This window comes from Monodon monoceros, unplaced genomic scaffold (assembly GCF_005190385.1).
Source record: "Monodon monoceros isolate NGI ecotype Baffin Bay Population unplaced genomic scaffold, NGI_Narwhal_1 Super_Scaffold_7, whole genome shotgun sequence".
In the NCBI taxonomy this organism is placed as follows: domain Eukaryota; kingdom Metazoa; phylum Chordata; class Mammalia; order Artiodactyla; family Monodontidae; genus Monodon; species Monodon monoceros.
In genome coordinates this window covers 80,744,345-80,767,389 of record NW_021703784.1, presented here as the reverse complement: position 1 = coordinate 80,767,389, position 23,045 = coordinate 80,744,345, and the positions used below count along the sequence as shown (strand labels likewise).

Here is a 23,045-nt window from a genome sequence, read left to right as displayed (position 1 = left end):
AACATACATTCTCTCTTTATTAGGGGATAGTTTGCAAGTTTCTTGAGGGTAGGAGCCACATCTCTTTAATTTTTATATTTACTGATACTTAACAGAGTGCTAGTGTTTAATAAATCAATGTAAGAATTTTAAAATGTTACTTAACATTGCTTCAAGCATTACACAATTTTTCTTCTTTAGTTTCATTAAGTGATTAAATTTAATGGTTATGAATGTGGGTTTTATTTTAGGACATCTTGCTGTTCTGTTTCCCACCAAGTCAACTACTGATTATGTGACCACGGGCAAGTTAATTAGCCTCTCTGAGCCACAACTTTTTAAATCTGTAAAATGGTGATAAAAATAGTACCCACCTCCCAGGGATATTGTAAGGCTTAAGCAAAATACTGTCTAAGTGTGTAATGTTTTGTCTAGTACATAGCACACAACTAGTTATTATGTGGTAGCTGTTAATAAGTGATCACACATCAATTCACTGTATTCTTCCCTGCATTGTTTCTTTCAGAGAGTTTATGTCATCCCAGGCAAAAGCAGTTATTAAACCTACTGAAGATTATTTGCAGCCTCAGTTTGGCCCCAACAGACTTTTACATTCAGCGGCAGCATCAGAAGGGTCAGGACTTCAAGATTGCTCCTCACATCAAACAGCATCAGATCATAGCCATGATGAAATATCAGACCCAGATAGCTACAAATCAAACAGTAAAAACAATTCTTTTTTTATATCAGCATCCAAGAGAAACAGACCTGTCAGTGCTCCAGTGGGTCAACTGAGGTAATCAAAGCTGTTCTCTGTTCTTTTTAACTGACTGTTGAAGCTTTTTCCTTTGAGAAGAATTTATAATGACTCAGTTGACTATTTCAAACATTAAAATGTAACACATCTCTAGAGTTTTGTTTCTGCTTTTGTTTTGTTTACTTTTTTCTTTGAAAGCACCTGAGTAGAATGTTGCTAATTACACTTGGGGAGAACATGAGATACACTTGAACGTGGATAATATGAAACTCTGAAAGGAATATTTGAAGCAGAATCAGGCTAAGACCATGAAATACCTTGGTTTACCAGATATTTGTGTAAAAGTAGAAATGCATACTTTTGATATTTAACCAATATTTGAAATAAAATCAAATTGAAATGAACTTTAAAACCATTTTGTGTATGTTTTCACATCAAGATTGTTATCATAAACTGTTAAGTTTATGGATAGAAGAAAATGTTGATAAAAATAAAAATTAAACTAAGAAACATATTCACATTATTTTCATATGTTCAAATAGGTGGATATATCGTGGTTTTAATTTATCTCACATTTTTACTTTAAAATGTTTACTTTGCTGCTGTGGCATTAGGAGTTACCAGGGTTAGCTAGAGAACTCTTAAGTAAAAAGTATGACATGTTAGTCATTTACATGTACTTTTGCTGAGAAAAATAATACGGATTGAAACTGGTTTTGACTGAAAACAAAACTTAGAAATCTTCTCTTACTGCCCCCAAGCAATTTGAAATGAAAGCAATAAAATTGACTTCAGAATGAAAAGTTTAGTATGATGTATTTGAATTTCAAATCTTTAAAAAAAAAATCAAAGAACTTTGATAAACATGAAAACCTAAGGGAAAATCTTAGCCATTTACTATTTCATGATGATAAGACCGTATTACTATTTTTTGCTTTCTGTTAGAATATAGCATATATATATGTATATTTTTTAAAAATGAGTGTTGTGATGTTTTATAGTAAAATGATTTAAATGGTTTATTCTGAGATATGTGTTTTACATGAACAGTTTTGGCAAACTTATCATGTATTAAATATTTTTAAATATTTAAGTATATATGGGCAATCTTATCCTATAAAAAGGTGTTTTGGGGTTTTTTTTGAGGAATATTTAGGAGCAATCGTTAATGCTTATATCAGTAGAAAATACCCAGGGTAATATTTACTTACATATTTTTACTAATCAACGTGCACAAATTGTTGTATGTTTTTTTCTTCAGAGTTGCAGAGTTCTCTTCTTTAAAATTTAAGTTGGACCAGGATTGGCATAGATTGTCTCAAAGATACAAACTTCAACCCAGAGTGATTAGAGTAACAGCTTACAAAAATGGATCTAGAACAGTTTTTGCCAAAGTTACTGTACCAACCATCACCTTGGTAACTGGTGTCCAAAAGTTTTCAGTGATTTATTTCTTCCCTTATTCTCTTTATCTATGCAAAGTGAGAAAGATGACATTTATTGTTTAAAATTTTCTGTATCTGTAAATTGCTTATATGTATACACATAGACCTCACAGGCATTTCATTCCTTTTTTTATCAATATATAAGTAGTATATTTAATTAAACAGATACAATGGCTTTATATCTCTATAGCATTGTTAAAATGATGGAATGTTCAAGGACTAGAATTTGAGAATCAAATATTCTCAGTGTTGTGATTAACCTATTTGTATATTTTCAACTGCTACAAAATAACCATATTGGCGGAGTTATTGAGTTACTTAACTTGGCAAGTGGCTCAGTGGGTTTCTATTTGATCATTGCGTCTTTTGTTTAGCGGAAATGTGTTACTTTCTTTGTTGTCAATCCCTTTCTCTTACCTCTTGCTTTCTGTTATTTGCTGGAGGAGTGCACGGAAAAACTGAATCTGAACATGGCTGCACGACGAGTATTCTTGGCAGACGGCACTGAAGCCCTCGAACCCGAAGACATACCCTGTGAAGCCGATGTTTATGTTTCAACGGGAGAGCCCTTTTTAGATCCATTCAAAAAAATTAAAGGTAAAAAAAAAAAACAACAACACCCTACCCCCCCCACAGTAAATTGCTTAAGCGGTGCAATTAAAAAATGATTTTCATTCTGTCTTTTTTGCATGGTTTAACAAAACTAATGTTTACGCATTTACAGCTCAGTAAGAGGATAATGTGCTTAATGAAAGAAAAATCCACTGACAGCCACGTTTATTGCCCTTCATTAGCATTGGTGCTTAATTTAATATAGATCTGAATAGACATTAGAGAGCCTGCAGGAGGTTAAATGGTGAAAATATAATAAATTAAATCAGAGATTATTGAATTTACTGTTTAGTTTCTGTGACACTCAACAGACATAATTCATTAGACTTATTCTCTCAGAAAATAGTTCAAAGTTTCAAGTATCATTTATTCATTTACACTCTTGGTCTTTTTTCAGATGGCATTAACATAATTTTGAAAATGTGGCCAGTAATGAACATATAATTCTTATATACATGTGATTTTCCAAATGAAATTTTTCATAAGATAAATGCTACAGCTTGACTTTTAACCTTGAAATGTATATATATTTTACATTTACAAAATATGAATATGTATATTTTAGACACACTTGTAGGTAAGGTCTTTTTTAAAAGTCCATTGTTTCTAACATTTCAGAAATGTGGAGATTTTCTAAAATGAAAAAAAAATTTTTTTCAGTGGGAAAGAATCTGTTTTAAGAGAGAAATAAAAGTACCACTGTCTAAGAATATTCTTCTAAGCATGTCATACCCAGGGTCTGTTATCAAGTGCTGTATATGGTAATCACATTTAAATGACATAAGAACTTTGCCATACAAATTCAGTGTATCTAACTGCTGTATTCCCCTCTGCTTTTTATACCTTATTAGAAGTATTCTTTTTTTTTCCTGCAACTGCTGTAAAGCCAGTGAACCAAAGGCAAGTCTAGGCAGTAATTGCATAAGTAGAAAAAAAGTAATTCTGAAGTTCATTACAGATGAAGTGATGAAAATTCTTCTTCTATTCATTACAGATGAAGTGATGAAAATTCTTCTTCTATTAATGTTATTATATAAAATGATACTAGGATTTCTATCTCTTTAAGAATACTTGATCATTAGGAAATAATTTCTTGAATTCATTAGAAAGTTCAAGGTAATTTGGTCCTTGTAAAGAAACTTGTTGCTACAACACACAATGAAAATTACCTATGCAGTAGTGTAGACCCATATATTTTTCAAATTTTGCTTTAACTTTAAAATATGGCTGCCTTTATTTGTATTCAGTGAATCATCTGCTTGTGTAAAAGCATGAGTCTTTGTGGGTAAATGTTTCTGTGACTTTTTTATATGCAGATATATATGTAATAAATGCTTCCTTAAGATCCTCATTTATTTTTATTAATCAGAAGTACTTGCCGTTCTTATGATTACGGTATTTTGCAAGAGATATATAAAAATTATTTATAGCTAAGCTTCTTAGAAGATCTGGACATGTATGCCTAAAATAACAATGTCACACACATGACTAAGCTTGGTGGATGATTTTTAAATGTACAAACTAATTTCCTCCTACTTTTTGTTTTCTCTTTTATCCTTTTAAAGCCAAGTCTAGAACAAAAAACTTCTCTGCTTTGTCTGCGTATCTTTGGCTGTGTTTCACTGTGACATGCACTGCTGTTCTTTTAGCACCAAAATGTTGGCACACACTCCTGAAAATTTCACACCATCTCTTGCTGGATCAGCAAGCTTAACCCACCAAAATCTGGTGTTGTGCAATGGTTTTTGACTGATAATCAATCTTTATGCTGCTCGACAGTTGTTGCTGGGACACGGAGTAGAGCAGGTGGCAGATGTGCCTCGTCTTTTGAGAAAAGAAATTGTAGGTGAGCTTGGATACAGACTAGCATATCACATGTCCGTTAAAAAGACTTAAGTATAATGGGGAAAAAGCCACTTGTCTAAGTTAAGCTCATAGATAAGCCTATAAGCCTAAAAATTGATACTTGGTTTCTTTCAGAACAAGAATATAAACACCAATAATTTATTATATATATATTAAATAATAATTGGTTTCATATATGTAATTTATCATATATATGTATATAATTTGAGAGGGGTGTGGGGAGATTTCATATATGTATACCGCCTACACATTCACCTTTTCTAATCAGGTTAAAATTACCTTTCTTGCATGAGTTTCATAGATAATCGATAATTTGCCAACTTGTTGTCATGAGTTTACCATAAAAATAAAACATGCATGAGTAGCTTTGAAAGTGGTAGATAACTTTAGAGTAAGGAGGCATTCTCAGAAGTTGGAAAATTCTATTTTCTTAAGGTAAATTGGAGGAAAACACCTGGCAGAATTTGGTGTTACTGTTGTATCTTTCCAAATGAGCATGAATATTTTATGTACAACTCACCAACAAGCATTAGAGTCAGTAACTGGTCATTATTTTAATATACTGATTTTCATTCATTCAACAAACATTCATTGAGAGTCTACTTTGTGCCAGGTACGAGGCCAGATCAGAGACAGATAAAAAAAAGGGACTCATAGTCTGATTTCTTTTTTTGTCATTATCCCTTCATCTCTGATTTTAAATTAAAAAAAATTTTTAAACCGAATGCTTTGGGCCCTCCAAAGGAAAATTCACTTTATTTCTAGCACAGGAAAGCCAAATAAATCTATGTATATTTTGGCAATTATATTTCCATACTTCATTATTTTCTTATTCTTTAGAAAAATAGTGTAGATAGTGAAAATTGCCTTAGAATTATTTCCAGATTTACTAAGGTAGAAAGAGACCTGCAGAACATCTCTGAGTTTTGAAATATTTTACCACCCCTTTTGAGCATCACTGTTGACAACCAGTGGCACTGGATTTAATAGAAAGCTGGAGAGCTATTCATCACATACCTCCAAACACAGAGCTTTCATATAGAGGTCAAGCCAAGGTCAAGACTGACATGAAGCATTCCCTGTTGAAATGCAATATTAGAATAATTCTTACATTTGAAGTTGAACACCTAAACAGAAAGATTAATTGTGTGTGGGAAAAACAAAGAATTTTTATGAAGATATTTGATGAAGATCAACTGTCTTATTAAGTCTTGTAATTCTGCCATTTGAAGATTCTGAAATTTATTAATGATTCCTCTAGAACTGTGAAGATGTAGTTAATGAGTTGTTTGAAAAGGCATTTTTAAAGTTTTCAGATTCATGGGCATACAGTTTAGGTTTTATTCACAGTGTCCTGGATCTTCTGCTTAATAGTGGCACAGTAAAAATTCTTGCATCAGATTCATGGGGTTCATAGAGCTCAGCTCCTTTATAACTGCTAGGAGCTGTAGGCAATGCAAACCTAGCATAAGAAATGGTTCATGCTCTGCAGTAGCTTAAATGTCTTAAAAAAGATGAGGGAAAAAATCTGTTTGGGCCTAATTCATTAGGTCCAAGTTTCACTGTGTATGGAGTTCTGATTGTTTATTTTTATTCATTTATTGTTTTTAGTTTTGTATTTTCATTCTTTCCTGTATATCCTATTCTACTATTTGGCTTTCAGTGTTATCATTTATAGTGATTCATTTCAGTCCTGAGTTTTGTTAACCAGAAGTGAAACTGAGTATTACGAATAGGATTTTACATCTTTTATATACTGTATTGTGAAGATGTAGTCACAGAAAAAAAAAATCCATGAAAAGAGTTCTTGATACTACACCTAAGATCTAAATTTAAACCTAGAGATTTCTGCTAACTGCCATGTGATCTACAAAATGAAATAATTTGTTGTGACAGCTAGTGATTGACAAGAATATGTGTGAGCACATTTAAAATAGGCCATCTTTTCATGTAGAAGTAAATGTCAGTGAAATGATGGATTCTCATCATTTTAATTATTGATGATTTGGAAATATTTCAATTCCACGGCATACAAGACACATTCTAAATAGCAGCATAGCACTTTTTCTCATATCTGCATCAGTAATGAAATGTTCTGTCATATTTTGTTTTTCAAAAAATGCATTAGTTTAATGAACCTGGATTCGTGCATTATATTCTGTTCCATTATATGTCCCCTGAATTTGTCGACTTTTAAATGGTTGTGTTAAAAGCACAAGTTTCAAGAAGTGATCCACTACCCACACCACACTTGCTATTCTTGCTGCTGGATCTCAAGGCAATGCTACAGTGCTGTCTACACCGATGGCTGCATTAGTCCTGCTAAAGCTAATACTGGGCTTTGTGATGTTCACCCATAGCGTGACCACTACTTAACTTGGGCAGCTGCAACAGGAGTTAGAGTGGGTGTTCCCAAATTCTCTATTATCATTTTGTTTGTATAGTATAGGTATTAGGTGAGATTGTCAGTCCACCTCCTCTCCCACTTAGCTGCATATACCAAAAGCAGGAAAATGATATTATGCAGAGAAAAAAAGAAAAAAAACCCACTTCTGAGAGAGCACATGATTCTTTTATCTATTTCTACAAGTGAGGGTAAAACTATAGGCGTATATTTTATATATTTCCCTATTTCAAAAGTTTTAAACCTATAAATGTGTACAGTATCCTTACTATATAAACAGATGTGGGTCTGAAGACATTGCAAGAGATGGACGCCCCCCCCCCCGAAAAGAATCCTTAGCCAGTAGGAAAATTTAGAGCAAGCATATGGCAACATCTCATACTGTCAAAATAACAAATCATTGAGAAATATCTAAATTCTTGACATATCCATGAATTGTTGAATTGTATATATTGTATATATGCGCACAGAGGCTACACTTGTTTAATGAAGATGCCTGCAAACCTATAACTGTCCTGATAATTTGAATACTTTCTGCATGCCATGCACTCAGCATGTGCTTAAAGTGTATTATACTTTCTCCTTACAACCACTGAGTTAGTGCTACAAGTCCACAGTCTCTTATATGCAATTCTAAAATCCAAAATTGCAGATGACCAAACAATTTTTTCATAACTCATTTAATAGCAGGACCTTATTTGGTATAACCAATCGATTGTTTTGAAGAAAAATAATTAATGTGTTTGATAATGGGCTGCTCTCCTAGACCTTGCTGGGCACATTACATAATATTTGATATATGTAACATATTAACATTTTTGAAATTCAAAAATTTCTACTTATGGAATCATATCTGACCTTAAGGGTTTTGGATATGGTCTTTCTGTCATAGCTGCAAAGAAATCTGATAAATTTTAATTCTCACTAGGATATTAACTCAGAAGGGTTATAAATGCTGTCTTTATCACCTTGAGTTGTTTGCTACATGGGTAAAAGTGGACAGAGAGAACATCTCCCTGACTAGAGCTGAGAGAGTGAGTGGAAGGCAATAAAAAAAAATATATGGTTCCGTCTAAGGAGACAGAGGAATAGTTAAAGAGAGACCATTCATTCAGTCAGTCATTTCCTCAAGTAGTGTTTATTGAATCCCTACAGTATGCCAGGATATGGTGTGAACAAGACAGAGGTCTTGTGGAACTCTGGTTCTAATAAGGTGGAAGAAGCAATAGACATAAACATATAGAGAACTAAATAAGTTATTTATTGACAGTGTTAAGTGTTATAAAGGCAATAAAAAGGGTAGTATCACAAGAATAAATGATGTCATGGAAACAAAAGGAGGGAATTTAAAATCTGAACCAGGCATTTGCAGTAACCTTTTTAAATGAAATCTCTTAGGCAGTTGTCTACCTACCCTTCTTGCTACTTTACCTGAGAATTCATTTATATAGTCTATATGTACTCTTTCAGGGTTTTGCCTTCCAAACCATTCGTTTTTGAAGCTTTCAGATATCTGTTAGGAGAGACATGAGAAATGCCTTATTATTTAGTGGGAATAACACTCGACTTGAAGTCTGATGGTATTGCAAGATTCTAGTCCCTGTTATATGACCTTGGGCAGATTGGTCTGCATGTCATTATCCTTACCTGTATAATAGAGGTAATATCTAAAAGGATTATTGGATAGTGTCTTAATTTTCTAAAAAAAACGGTAAATTATTTGAAAATTAAATGTTTATAAATCCGTCATCAAAATAGAACACAGAGAATAGCATTTCATACACATAACTAAAGTTCCAAATGCTGTTAAGATCCCAAGGCAGGGTTTCCCTGGTGGCACAGTGGTTAAGAATCTGCCTGCCAATGCAGGGGACACGGGTTTGAGCCCTGGTCCGAGAAGATCCCACATGCCGCGGAACAACTAAGCCCGTGCGCCACAACTACTGAGCCTGTGCTCTAGAGCCCGCGAGCCACAACTACTGAGCCCGTGTGCCACAACTACTGAGGCCCGCACATCTAGAGCCCGTGCTCCGCAACAAAAGAAGCCACCACGATGGGAAGCCCGCGCACCACAATGAAGAGTAGCCCCTGCTCACTGCAACTGGATAAAGCCCGCACGCAGCAACGAAGACCCAACACAGCCAAAAATAAATAAATAAATTTATTTATCTTTAAAAAGATGCATATCAAAGGAATATTTTCAATGAGCCCAGGCTCTTGCATCTTCCCATACATAGAAAAACACTAAAAAAAAAAAAAAAAAAAAAATCCCAAGGCTATTAATCAGAACCTTGTGTCCACTGTTACCTTCCCAGAATAGCTGCCTGGGTTTGGGAAAACAGCAACAACAACACAATAATTTGTCTCTACTTTTTTATCACTGCCAGGGAAGCAAACTACTCTATGAACCTGGGCAAGTCACTTAACCTCTCTTAGCCTCATTTTCCTCATCCATAAATTGAGCCCAATAGTGTAGCTATGAGGAGTAAATAAGACGATGTATGTAAGAAGGCTGCTGTATATGTGTCTAAAACATTGTATTTGCACATGTTCTTTATCTATTTTCCTTCGTTTGCTCCAGCTCTTGCTCAACATGTTTCCATCAGTTTTGCATACATGAAAGTACCTGGTTTTACTACCAAAGGTATTTGCTAGGTCCGAGATCTTAAAATACATACAACCAAATTAAAATCCCTACCAAGCACTTGTGTTACAGCATGATATGGGAATCTGAGTTAAAGCCTTGGAAGTCTCACTATATTGTACTTTTTGCCTTGAGAATTTTTCTGGGGTGTAAGTCAAAATCAAGTCCTTTTAGAAAAGGAGCCCCAATTGGCCTTACTCTGCTCAATTCCAAGAGTGGTATTTTAAAATATGTTTATGACCCAAGGCGAGCCTTAACTTTAAGCTGCCATAACTTATTTCAAGAAAGTTCACAGAAAAGTTCAAGGAAAGGGTGACAACATTTTGATTGGCACAATAGATGGGATGTTTGTAATTTTAATCAAATTTAAATTGAAGACATACTTCAAATGATATGTCAGACTAGTGTTACTGAGTTAAAATCTAATGACAACCACTGTCATTATGAGTTAAGTATAGCCATCATGCCTATAGCAATAAATGATGACACTTAAGAACATGTAGAAACAAAGAACGCAAGTATTTAGAGAAAAGGGAGTGACTAGAAACTCAGTTGAACACAGGAATGTGACCTGGATTTAGTCTATTTACCAAACATAGAAGCAATTGTATTTTGAGCAGATGATATAATTGAATATAGCAGTATGTTTTCTTACTGTCAGAGCATTTATATTTTATAAACTCGTCTTGCACCCATGAAATGATGTGCTTGTTCACATTTAATGTCATTATCTATACTTACTTGACAGAGCATTAATGTATTTTCAAGTTTATTGCCCAAGTACAAGAGAATGAATTTTTAAAAATAAGATTTTTAATAAGCTCATGGATTTGAAGTTGCAAGTTTGCTGTTTTTATTCTGGTGACAGAATAAGGCAGTATTCTCTTTGCCTTGCACATGCAAAATGGAAAATTACAATGTGGGGAGCACTCAGGTTTATTTAATTTCTTGACAGGTATTGGCTTTCATTGAAGTAGACTGAGAAAATGTGGTGATATTGTAGATAGACCTTCTAATGCTAGAACATGCTTTATTTTTTTCATGATTTGGTTATAAACAAAACCAGGAAAATAAAATAGGTTGTGGGTTCTTCAAAATAAAGTACATCCTATGGTTGGGGCATAATATTCTCTGAGTGTTGCAAGAGAGTAAGTGTACGAACATGAACAGTCAAAGGGACTTGACTGGGATGTAGCCCTTTGGGGAAGTTTTTCCCAAGGTTATGACAGACCTTCACTAGAACTTCACTAGAGTGCAGGCCTCACCCCTATCCTCACCCAGTGGGCTCTTAACTTTCTAGAGAGAAACACTGGGACAGGTCTGGTCATGATGCTTTGGAACCCACTAGGTGTGGCTAGCAAGTTTAAAGGAGGGCATGAGATGATAAAGTGAGACTGGGACCCCTTCTTTGACAGTTGTGTGTGTAGGGACAGAGAATTTGCTGAGAGTACTGTCAACAAGGGGGAGATTGAGGAACTCTCCAAAGGGGAACGCCAGGGCTCCTGCTTTCGAGCTTCATGGATGGATTGACATTGTATTTGGTCCTACTTTCTGTGGAAGCTCCCACTAGTAAGGATAAACTCATTCTCAATGTACCCTTTTGTGACCAACAGATTTATAATCATTGGTGAAGTAAACATCTGTTTTCCCCTCTAAACCAAGTTCCTTAGGGCATAAACCATGGCTGCCTTGTTCACCATCATTTTTTGGCACGGGGTCTGGCACTTAATAGTTGCTCAGTAAATGTTGTTCAGTGATTGAATGACGGACCAAATAGGTACCATGATGAACCATCCATATTCCAATGAGGTGGTGGTGGGAGGGGAGGGTAAAGACCTCATTAGAGCAGACTGCCTGGCTGCAAACAGTGAGTGGACATTTAGAAGGAGTATATTAAAAATCCCCTATCCCAAATTCATATGTAGATTTGTGAATGTTCCCGTTTGGCAGGGGGCCAGAGTAAGCCAGCCCAAGAATAATTACATGGCAGAGAGGCTAATGGTTATGCTAATGATTGTCTGAGACGAGACAATGGTCCAAAGTGGAGTGCTGGGATAAATTATTCTCCCGGGAACCTATAGATCTGTGATTTTCAGTCTTCCCACATCCTTTCAGGAATGCCCTTTTTTACCCATTCTCTACCCTCAATCTTTTTTTCTTTTGGTGGTTGGGGAGGTGGGGGGAGGCTTTCTTCTTCATTTAACACTTCCCTTTGTATTTCTTATAGTACCTTGCATACAGTAGGTGCTTATTAACTACTATTGAAAGTAAGGAAGTAAGAAAGAGGAGACGGGGTGACCTTTGGGAAGGTTTCGGGCCACTGCTCCCTGTCGTGCACAGCTGAAGGAGGCTCAGTAGTTGTGGTGCACGGTCTTAGTTGCTCCGCGGCATGTGGGATCTTCCTGGACCAGGGATCGAACCCATGTCCCCTGTGTTGGCAGGCGGATTCTCAACCACTGCACCACCAGGGAGGCCCGAGGCTGTTTTCTAATTCTTACAAAGGTACCAGATAGCCTCAGCCCTGGGAGGGGTGTCAGGGTTTTGAGATAAGAAAGTTAACAAAAGACAGAGGTGTAGAAAGCATTTGTTAGCTATGGCTAGTATGTTTCCTGAGAAGTTCAAAGTGGGTTTAGATGGCAATACATTTCTTGCTTTAATATTCAGACTGGCTTCCTGTCCCCCATGCCCAACAGTCCCCTCACTGCTTGATTACTCCATATTCCACCCACTCCCAGGCTTGCTTAACCCTCTTTCTCACCAGGGCTAAAACCCACTCAGGTCTTTGTTGAGCATCCTAGGTGTTCCAAGCTGGTGTAAAAGAGTCAGATCCTGTTTCTCTTCTTGCCTCTGGATGTAATAACGCTTACCCTGGCTGTCAGCCCTCATCACCTTTCTTCATATGAAGGCATATGTACCTAGAGCTGTCATTCACCTCGTGTTGCTAAATGTGAGGGTTCCCTGGTCCTCCAGTTGGTTCTCATATAGAAGGCCTGTGGTGCACACTTCAAGACATGCTGTTCCAGATCCATACTCGTCCTCACTTACCCCAATAGCTTTGTTCCATAGGGAAATGGATTTTGCCTTAATGTAAGGAAGATTTTTCCAGTAGTCCCTCCTGTCCAAAAGATTAGATAGAATGGCTTGCTTTGGGGAATGTGGGACTTCTTAGTGTTATACAGAGGCTCTGATCTGTATAGGCTACGTCCCGCCCTCCTTGCTCCCATCTCTGGCCTCTCTGTGTTCAGCTTCCTCCCAACAGTCCATCATATTGTTGCATAACTCTGGGTCTTCACCTACATTGTTTTCCCTCCCTGGAGGATGCTTCCCCTCTTTTGCCAACTCCACGTATCCTTCAAGTCCTACCTCACATCCTTCCCCTGGGGAGACTTTCTTGGCCACCACATGCTGTGGCATGTGCCCCTACTCCAGGCTCCCTCAATACCCTGTGACATCTCTGACTAAGCACCTGTCATACTGTGTGTTGTTTTCCTTTCTTGTTCTCCCAAAAGAACAAGAGGGCTTCCCTGGTGGCGCAGTGGTTGAGAGTCCGCCTGCCGATGCAGGGGACACGGGTTCGTGCCCTGGTCTGGGAAGATCCCACATGCTGCGGAGTGGCTAGGCCCGTGAGCCATGGCCGCTGAGCCTGCATGTCCGGAGCCTGTGCAGGAACGTTTGCTAGGCACTCAGTGAATGTATGTTGAATGACTAATTGAGTAAATGAAATGGGTGGTTAGAATCAATAATTTTTAAAGTTTCATTGGTTTTACAGTTCTGAACCCGTGCAAAGTAATGCACTAAGCCTATGACTTTTTTGCTTCTTCTTACTTTGTCCTCCATGATACATATTCTGGTTTCTGAGTAAATTCAAGGAGGGACATGATAATGAAAATGCTAATTAGTCATGAGTATAAAAATGTAATATTTTTCCAATATACAGAGAAAATATAAGTCAAGTTAATATCTACCTAATGGAAATATTACCTAATATTCACCTAATGAAATAATAGTCATACTCTGATCTGACATGTTTGAAAAATATTTTCCAAATATTTATTGAGCATTTACTATGGGATTAAACATTATTTCAAGGTGCTGGCTCTGCAGCAGGGAACAAATGCTTACATTGAAAATGTATGATCAACTTTTATTATTTTGTTAAACATCCAGCAAGCACACTTGTTTACAACATACCAGATACTGGAGGTACACAGATGAAAACACATTTCATACCCTTGAAATGTTCAAAGTCTGACAGGGACACACATACAAAAACGGAAGAGTTCAAAAAAATGAGGGACGCAAAGGTGAGGCAGTGAAGCTTGAAGAGGGTAGATTAAAGGAGGTGGCACTGAGTTGAGAAGGAAGGAAGATAGCCCAGCAAAGAGGGAGGGGAAAAGTCATGATCAAAAGTTGGAATCAGAAAAGAGCATGGTGTGTGCCAGTAGCTTATTCACAACTCCCTGCACCTCTACAGAGGGGGATTGTCTCAAACTCCTTTACTGCAGTGGTTCTCAGCTAGGGGAAATTTCAATTCCTGGGGAACATTTGACAATGTCTGAAAACATTTTTTGGTTATCCCAACGGGGAAGGTGCTACTGGCGTCTAGTGGGTAGAGGCCAGGGATGCTGCTAAACATTCCGCAACGCATAGTACAGCCCCCCGCAGCAAAGAACAAAGAAATGTCAACACTTGCTGAGGTTGAAAAACCTTATTTGACTGACAACAGACACAAAGATTAGTAAACTGAGTCACAGTGGTTTCCATAAGAACATTTTGAACAAAATATAGCCACTAAAGGCAGATGCTTTTTAAATGGGTGCTAAGGTGGGATGACGGTGGAAAGTGGGACAGTAAGAAGCATGGGAAATCCAGTTATTTTAAATTAGGGGAATTCTTTTATTACTTTTTAGGCACTTGAAGGAGTGTACTGTGTCACGGTTAAAAAAGCAGGCTCTGGAATCATTCAGCCTGGGTCTGATCTCTGATTCTCTTAATCGATTTATTATACAGATCTAGTTGCTTAATTTCTCCAGGTCTCATTTTCCTCATCTGTGATATGAAGATTGTAATATTATCTGCTTCGTAGGGTTTTGAGGATACGACCAGTTAGTGTATACAAAGTACTTAATGCGCTGCTTTCTATATGCTAATTTCTTGCTGAAAATCACGAGGAGGATAATAATATCAGCAACATTCACTGTGTTTCATATTAACACAAAAGTGTTCTATCTGTAGAAATTTCTTTCATCCATAAAACAGGTAAGGGAATTACTATTATTGTTCCCATTTTTCAGATAAGAAAACTAAGACAAATGAGGTTGATTGATTTCACGAGTTTACAGAGTTAGCAAGAGGCAAAGTTAAGTTTCAGATCCCTGGAGTATGGCTTCAGAGCCCATGCTTTTAAGGCTTTGCTGCCTATCTAGTATATTATTAATATGTTTTAGTCATCATTAGTATTATTTTATTAGGCTGCTTTGCAGGTTGGTTTGAAAATCTTTACTTGTATAAAAAGTTTTATATATTTCCAATAGTCTTTCCATGTTTATCAACAAGGATCTGGAAAGTAGGAGTACCTTTAAAAACACCTATATATAATTTATGTTGAAAGAATATTTTCAAATTTATTTGAAAATGTATTATGTGGTTTTCCTAGATCCACCTAGAGTTCTTTCAAAAAACCTATTTGGAACTTCAGAAATGTGATTTAAAAAAAAATTTAGGCTGCCTAATTTTTAAGTGGAGTAACGTGTCCTTAGCTGTTTTTAGGTAATAGAATTATGAATATATTCCTTTTATTGAAATGTTTTATTGGAATAAAAGACAGGTTTGTTCATTAATTCATTCAGCACTTATCGAGCACCTACTCCATGCCCCAGATAAGCAGTGCATGTTTAGCCAAGAAAGCATAAAGTGCTAGTGCAATGGGGTCAGTTCAGTGGTAGATGTCTTCACAAAGAGCAGAAAGCAGGGTGTCCAAGCTGGAAAAGACTTTCTAGAAGAGATGACCTCCAAAGGGAGACGAGGAAAATATAAGCATTTACCTTAAATATACTCTGAGTTCATCCCAGTCTATTCCACTCCTTCTAGACCTTCATTTGCCAAGCAGTTCTCCTTGGCAAGTTTTCTTCTTTTCCTGAAAAAATTGTATGCCATTGTGGTCATTAGTGAACATCAAGGTGGTAGAACAATCATATTTAAGTTCACACTGGGGAGAGGTAGGAAATAAAGATGGTAGGTACATACACATAGGCAATAAAGTTTATTTTGCATAATGGGTATGTTATGAAAAGTGACATAAAATTAAATTTGTATCAGTTGAACATTTAAATGCACAGGAAAGGTTAACATCTAGTAACTATACCATGTGCAGTGAATTTCTATGTACCCTGGAGCAAGTAATGAGAAATACAGACTTGATTCCTACTTTCTAAGGGTTTAAATATGGAAGCAGAAATAGGATATACACTTATAAAACATTTACATAATAATTCCAGATGGTTTACACTCTTTCCCTAGCAGGTAGTACAGTGCCTGGCATGTGGTAAGTTCTCAAACACTGTTGAATGAATATATGGGTGAGTGTTACAGGCTGCAAATGCTCAAAGGATTCAAGCAATGACAGGTCATTTTAGGCTGGAGCGCTGAAGGAAGGTCTTAAACTGGATCTTGAGAAGGACTTGAGTCTGAATAGGTGAAGGATGGACTTAAAGATGAACTTGGTGTATTCATGGAATAATCAACAGACAGCTTAGGTAGCGCTATAAACTAGAGTAAGATAAAACCAGTAAGTTTGGATAGGATCAGATTGTCAGTAAACTCTTCTGTTAGATGTGCGTTTAAGTGAAGGGACTGTGTCTGTTTCATATTCCTTGCACAGGGTCTGGCACATAAGATGGGCTCAATAAGTATTTGTGGACTGCTTGACCGACCGACAGACAGACATACAGACAGACCGGCTGGTTGACTGACTCGTGGAAAACTTCAAAAGCTAACTTCCAGAACTTTTTCATCGGGCAGTGACAAAATTGGTGTTGTAGGGAAATTCAGCTGTAATTGGAGTATAGAATGTCAGGTGTAATGGAGGAGGGTCAAATACAATTAGGATGCTCTTGCAGATGATCTCTCAGATGAGGCTGGGAGAGAAATGGGCAAGTGGGCCTGGCTGGGAATGGAAAGAAAGGATGCTTTGAAGAGTTATTGTGAAGACGGCAGAGCTGAGAATTAGGTCTCCCTTCTTTGACTCTGTCTGAGGTCGGGTTCCCTAGACCCAGAGCCTGAGATGGTGATTTTTGTGCAAGGGCCTTAGGGAACACTGTCAGGTGAAACCTGTGAAGGAGTGAGGGAGGCAGCACAGGGCAGAGGCAGAAGCTTGGCCAAGCCCTGTATTCAGCTGAAGTCTAGCCCCAGTCTGGAGTGGGAAACGCACTGCTGAGCTGCCCCTCCCTGAGGCAAGGGGACTAGCTGTTGTGTCCCCCCAGTCATTGGCTGTGGACTGTCCCCCTGAGTAGGAAGGAAGAGCTCATCACCTCACAGGCATTTCCTGGCTAGGTGGCTGGTTCCTTTCAGCCGACGGGCAGGTCCCTGAAGAAGGGTCAGCTGTGAGGCGTTAATGGCCTGGAGTCACAGCAGCTGGAGTTTGGGCACACTAGCCTGGTGAAAAGAATCCAGGGGACACCACCAGTGTTCCCTACACTCCGTTACAGTCTGATCTTCATAAGGTGCTCTGCTGAGAGCCTTCCAATGGCTTCCCATCACATCCAAAATAAACCCCCAACCCCTCATCCTGGCCTACACAATCTGGCCCCTTTCTACCTTTTGGCTTTATCCATACATATTCTCTCCCTGTCCAAACTTACTTTATTTTTCTTTCTCAAACCCGCCAAGCTCATTCTCACCTTGGAGACTCAGTGCTTGCTTTTCTCTCTGCCTGGAATGCTCCTTCCCTCAGGTTTTCATCACTAACTTCTCATCATTCAGGCCTCTCGGCTCAGATGTTCCCTCTTCAGAGAGGCCTTCCACTGTTTGTCTCTCCCCAAGAGGCTGTGATCTGTACAAGCTATTCTGTCCTATTCACAGCTGTCACCCTGGTGCCTTGAGGAGTGGACACCCAATAAATATCATTGAATGAATAAGCAATTGGTTGCAGAGAAATGAATAGGAGACAAGTGTTCAAAATCTGCCCGAGACAGTGGAAAACCTTGAAAAAAGTGGAACCATTGACAGAAATAAGAAGTGTGAAGGGTGCATCAAGTTGTGCAAAATAATGTGAAATTTTGTTTCAGACGTATTGAACCTGAAAACATGGCAGAAAATGTATGATGGAGACAGAAGAGTGTAGTGGTGTTTTTTTTTTTTTTGAGTGTAGTGATTTGGAGCACAGTTTCTAGAACTGACTTCATATACCCGCGCAATCACCTACAAGCTATGAGATCTTGTGCAAGTTATTTAACTTCTCTGTGCCTCAATTTTCTCACCTGTAAATGAGGATAATGGTATTATAATGGTATTATAGTCCTCTCATAGAGTTGTTGAGAGGACTAAATGAGTTAAAACCTGTAAATCATATAAAACAGTGTCTGGCTAATAGCATGATTTTTAGTGGAATTTCAGGAATTCTGCATATAGAAGAGATAGTCAAAGCCAGGGCTGGGACTAGGGAGAGACTAGTGCAGCACCCACAGGACAAGATTTAAGGAGGCACTCACTTTGAGGGTTGTGCACTTGCCCCACCCCGAGCATGCTTCCTTAAATTTTGCATTCTTGGCCCTTCACTCACCTCAACCTAATTCTGGCCTGGTCAGAAAAATCAAACGGAAAAACGTTTTATTGGTAAGATTTTCTAAATCTGGGTACCTGTCACACCTTCTCCCTCTGGTCTTGGTGGGAGTGGTTTTTTTGCTGTTGCTAATCTCTGGGTTGTGTCACTGTCCTTTTGTTGCTTCTGGGTCTTTTCCATTACTTACATAACCAATTCCCTGCAGTCAGTCCCTCTGCTCAAATACTCTGAATGGATTCTGTTTTTCTGGTTGGACTCTGATGTAACAGTTAATATACTCTAGAGCTCCATAAGCATGGGACTTCAGGGATGTGGGGAAAGAAGCCAACATTTATGGAGTGACCTCAATGTGTTAGGTACTTTTACATGTAAGATATTTAATCTTCATCAGCTGGTGGAGTGGTACCCACTACATACTTTGTAGATGAGAAATCAAAGATGCAGGGAGGTATGACTCATCTAGGGCCACTAAGTTACAGAGCTGAGATTCAAACCTAGTTTAAAGGATTATACCCTTTCCACAATGCAAAGCATCTGGGGGGGGCTGTGTCCAGATTGTGGGTACACTCCTATCAAGATACAAGAATTTATTTTTTTCCCAGTGAGAGATGTTTTTTTATTTTCAGAGATACTGGCCATTAGTAGTCTCCTTCCTCCCCCTTCTCTTCTTCCTCCTTCTTTATTTATTTATTTTGGTGAAATTCACATAACATAAAATTAATCATTTAAAGTGAACAATCAGTGGCATTTAGTACATTTGCAGTGTTATGCAACCACCATTCCTATATAGTTCCAAAACATTTCCATCATTCCAAAATAAAACCCCTTATCCGTTTATTTCTCCCCATTCCCCACCCTCCCAGCCCCTGGCAACCATCAATTTGCATTCTGTTTATATGGATTTACCTATTCTGGGTAGTTCATATAAATGGAATTTTATAGTATATCTCCTTTTATGTCTGGCTTCTTTGACTTAGCATAATGTTTTGAGGATCATCCACATTGTAGTATGTATCAGTACTTCGTTCCTTTTATTGCTGAATAATATTCTATCATATGTTTATGCCACACTTTATGTTTCCATTTACCCATTGGTAGAGATTGAATTTCCATCTTTGGCTATTGTGAATAGTGCTGCTATGAACATACATGTACAAGTATTTATTTGACCACTGTTCTCAGTTCTTTCAGGCATATACGATCTCATTAACTTCTAGCTTATTTTTCTAATTCTAATTCCTATCAATTTAAGATTACAAAGTGACAAAGTATGTAACTAATTTCTGTAAAAAATTTTTCTCTTCTTGAAGGCTTAATCATATTTATAATCTTCTAGTTTTAATTTATTCTCCAAGTTTTGCTCATATTCCTGCCCACTGTGTATGTGTGTGTACGTGTATGTGAGTGTGTATGTGTGTGTATGTGTGTGGGGGGGAGAGAGAGAGAGAGAGAGAGGGAGAGAAAGCGTTTTTGTTTTTTTGAACATGTAACGTAGCCATTCTGGCACTTGAAGTTTGTATACAACCACTGGTTCATGTTTCATATCAATACTAGCAGATTTATATAAAGTACCATTTCTAGGTTAAAGAGGCCATGCTTCTTTCAAGGTAAATACTAATAGTGAAGGGTTGTTTGGAAATTTGGGCAAACAAATAAATGCAGCCATTTTAAGTTCTCTGCAAATAAAATTTTATTTCTCTTATTAGGACAAATAAAGAGCAGATGACGGAGGAATCATTGTATTTTTGTAATTTATGTGAAAAGAAAATATAATCTAAAATAAATTGAATACACAAATAAAGTGAATAACCAAGGTGCAAATTATTTATTTATGAAATGAAACCTCTTGAAAAGGGAGAAATGGTGACAGCAACTTAGTATGTAATATACTACACTTCTGTTCTTACCCTTACATTTTCAAACTCATACATAGTAATTTATTTGCACTCCCATTAATATTAGTGGGAGTTTTGAAACTTATATTCATGCACGCATCTTTGAAAATGTATGGGTCAAAGAAAATTGTTAATGAAAAGCTGGTTTTCATTTTTAGTGAAATAGTTTCAACCTGTTACCAAAGATATCCTAGAAGCCACCTTCATTCTAGTGACAGGAGAAGAATTATGTATAAGGTTACTATTTGGAGGTCATCACCTTTAAAGCAACTTGGATAATAATCATATTAAAGATAAAAAAAAGTGTTTTCCAAACACCAAAGAACACAAAAGTTCAGGCCCCATGTTGTTTTATACTAAGCAAAGGACCTTGGACCCTTTCAGTGGACCCTTTCAGCCCAGTGCACCTGATCAGTGATAGAGGCATGCTAAGGTGAATTTTAATTAGGACTAAATTGTGGTATTACTCTTTCATACCCTGAACATCTGTTCCCTTCAGAAATGATGATTTATGCAGGCTATCAGAGCAGACAGCTTGCTACAGCTTATGTCACGGTTAGTGGGAAGCTGGTGGTAGCATTTCAGGAAACCAGCATCTAAATGGAGACTGGCCAGTGTATATGATATAGGTAATAAGGGGAGGGGAAGCATGATGTGTCCATTTTTAATTTTGAAGCCAAATATTGACCTGACTTAAAAAAAAAATTCTCTTCTAGACCATCTGTTGTTAATGAAGAAAGTAACTTGGACAATGAATGGGCTGATGCTTCCTACTGATGTCAAAATATGGAAAACCAAGCCTGTTCTTTCTGTTAGAATGAAGAAACTTACTGAGAAGACCTCAGTCCGAATTCTTTTCTTTAAGAATGGCACGGGGCAGGATGGGCATGAGATTACAGTGGGAAAGGAAACAATGGAAAAGGTAATTTTGTATTAAATATTGAAGTATAAATTAAATTTCAAAGTTTTTGTGACTCTTGAAATGTGTTTTTTCCTTTTATATATCGTGTCAACTAATAAACTGAAATATTAAGAAGGCATTATATAGAATGTAAAAATTCAGCTGTTTAGGTATATGCTTATTGCACTAACAACATAACTTACTTTAATAAAGGAACAGTATTTCAGGAAATAATTTGGCTAACATAGTTGGCCATTTCCCTAGTTAAAAGTTATGTTTACACTTGAGGAAACATTCTAGTTGGTTATAATATTTTACAAGATATTTAGATTGAAGCCAATTTAACTATCTTCAAATCTCAAAACGGCTCCTTTTCATTTACAATACTAGTAGTAAAACCTAGAAGCACCCTTGTTTTTTGAAAAAATAAATTAAGTCTGAAATAACTAGAATTCAGTTTAAAAATATCCATATGCATTTTAAAAAGTAAATCTGGATGGGCCTAAGAAAAATCATGTAACAATCCAGCAAACTTGAAAAAAAAATTTTTAAATATTACTTGTCATATAAATGCGTGTTTTTTAGAAGGTGCTTGTACTTCCCAGATCTTTGATATTTAAAAATATAGAGGAACTAATGGAATTTGGGGGGGAGGGAAAACCTTTTATTTCAGATAAAGATTTTTCACTGCATCTTAAAGTAGCTTGTTAATAATAATAAAAGCAACTAAAATTTATTAAATATGTATTAGAGAGACAGTGAAACATAACCAAACTCTCTAGGTTTTAATCCTAGCTTTGTCATTCACTAGCTGTAAGACCTTGGATAACTTACATTGTCTGAGTCTCAATTTCTTTATCTGAAAACTGGTGATAATAATATGCCTACCTGATAGAACTGATGTAAGTATTCAATGTGATATTACATGTGGAATGCAATGCCTGGCACCCAGAAAGTTCCCATAACATTCTTATCTTGGTATTCTTATCTTTAGGATTCATAAATATACATCTAATAGTTAGAAATTATTTTTCTTATTAATGGGAAACACTTATTATGAAATGAAGATAGGTATAAATTATTTTGTTATACCAGACTATTTTCAAAATGAATATTGTTTGAAACAGATGAATAGTTGACTAGATATTGGAAATTGTTATTTTCGAAATATCTATTTCTTCATCTACTGATTTTTGTAGTTGTTTTATAACTACATCTGGGTAAGAGCATTTACTGAGGAGCTAGGAAACTGGGTTTTATTTCCTTCTTATCTGCAGATTTGAATTATGAGTAAAACAAGGGATATTACACACCAGAGCAAATTGCTAAGGCAAGTTGTAACATCTTCCCTGGGGATTTTGAAAAATAGAGAAGGTGGGCATAGCGCTTGGGTTGTTAAAATGCAGTCATTCTTGGAGATGGAAGCTAGATTAGATAACCTCTTGAGTTCACTTCAGTTCAATCTCTGTAATTCTATGCCTCAGTGATAAAATTGGGGTAATAGTCACTCTTACAGATTACATGCTCTTAGAAGAAAGGTTGAGTGTAAATAAAAATGTCACTGCTATTCTGCTTTTTGACGCGAAAGAGCAATTCATTTAAAACTGGATGATCAAGGAATTCTTTCGCTTATTTTTTCTCCTTATAATTTGTAGAATTTAAAGAACTTTCACAATTTTTATGAAACTCCGGACAAGATTCAGTAATAAATGTATTTGTAAATATTTGTCTCAATAGTGCTTTTAAGAATGAGCTAAAGGAGA

The 23,045-nt window shown here is 36.8% G+C and overlaps 1 protein-coding gene across 1 annotated transcript in view; it reads left to right on the top strand.

The window, feature by feature from the left end:
• The window catches only part of DCDC1 (doublecortin domain containing 1), a 453,979-nt gene that overhangs the window by 43,441 nt on the left and 387,493 nt on the right, over positions 1–23,045 (top strand). The window contains exons 3-6 of the mRNA XM_029208753.1: positions 506–775; positions 1,998–2,163; positions 2,625–2,778; positions 21,098–21,303. Coding sequence (XP_029064586.1) covers positions 506–775; positions 1,998–2,163; positions 2,625–2,778; positions 21,098–21,303 — 796 coding nt within the window. The remainder of the gene's footprint in view (positions 1–505; positions 776–1,997; positions 2,164–2,624; positions 2,779–21,097; positions 21,304–23,045) is intronic.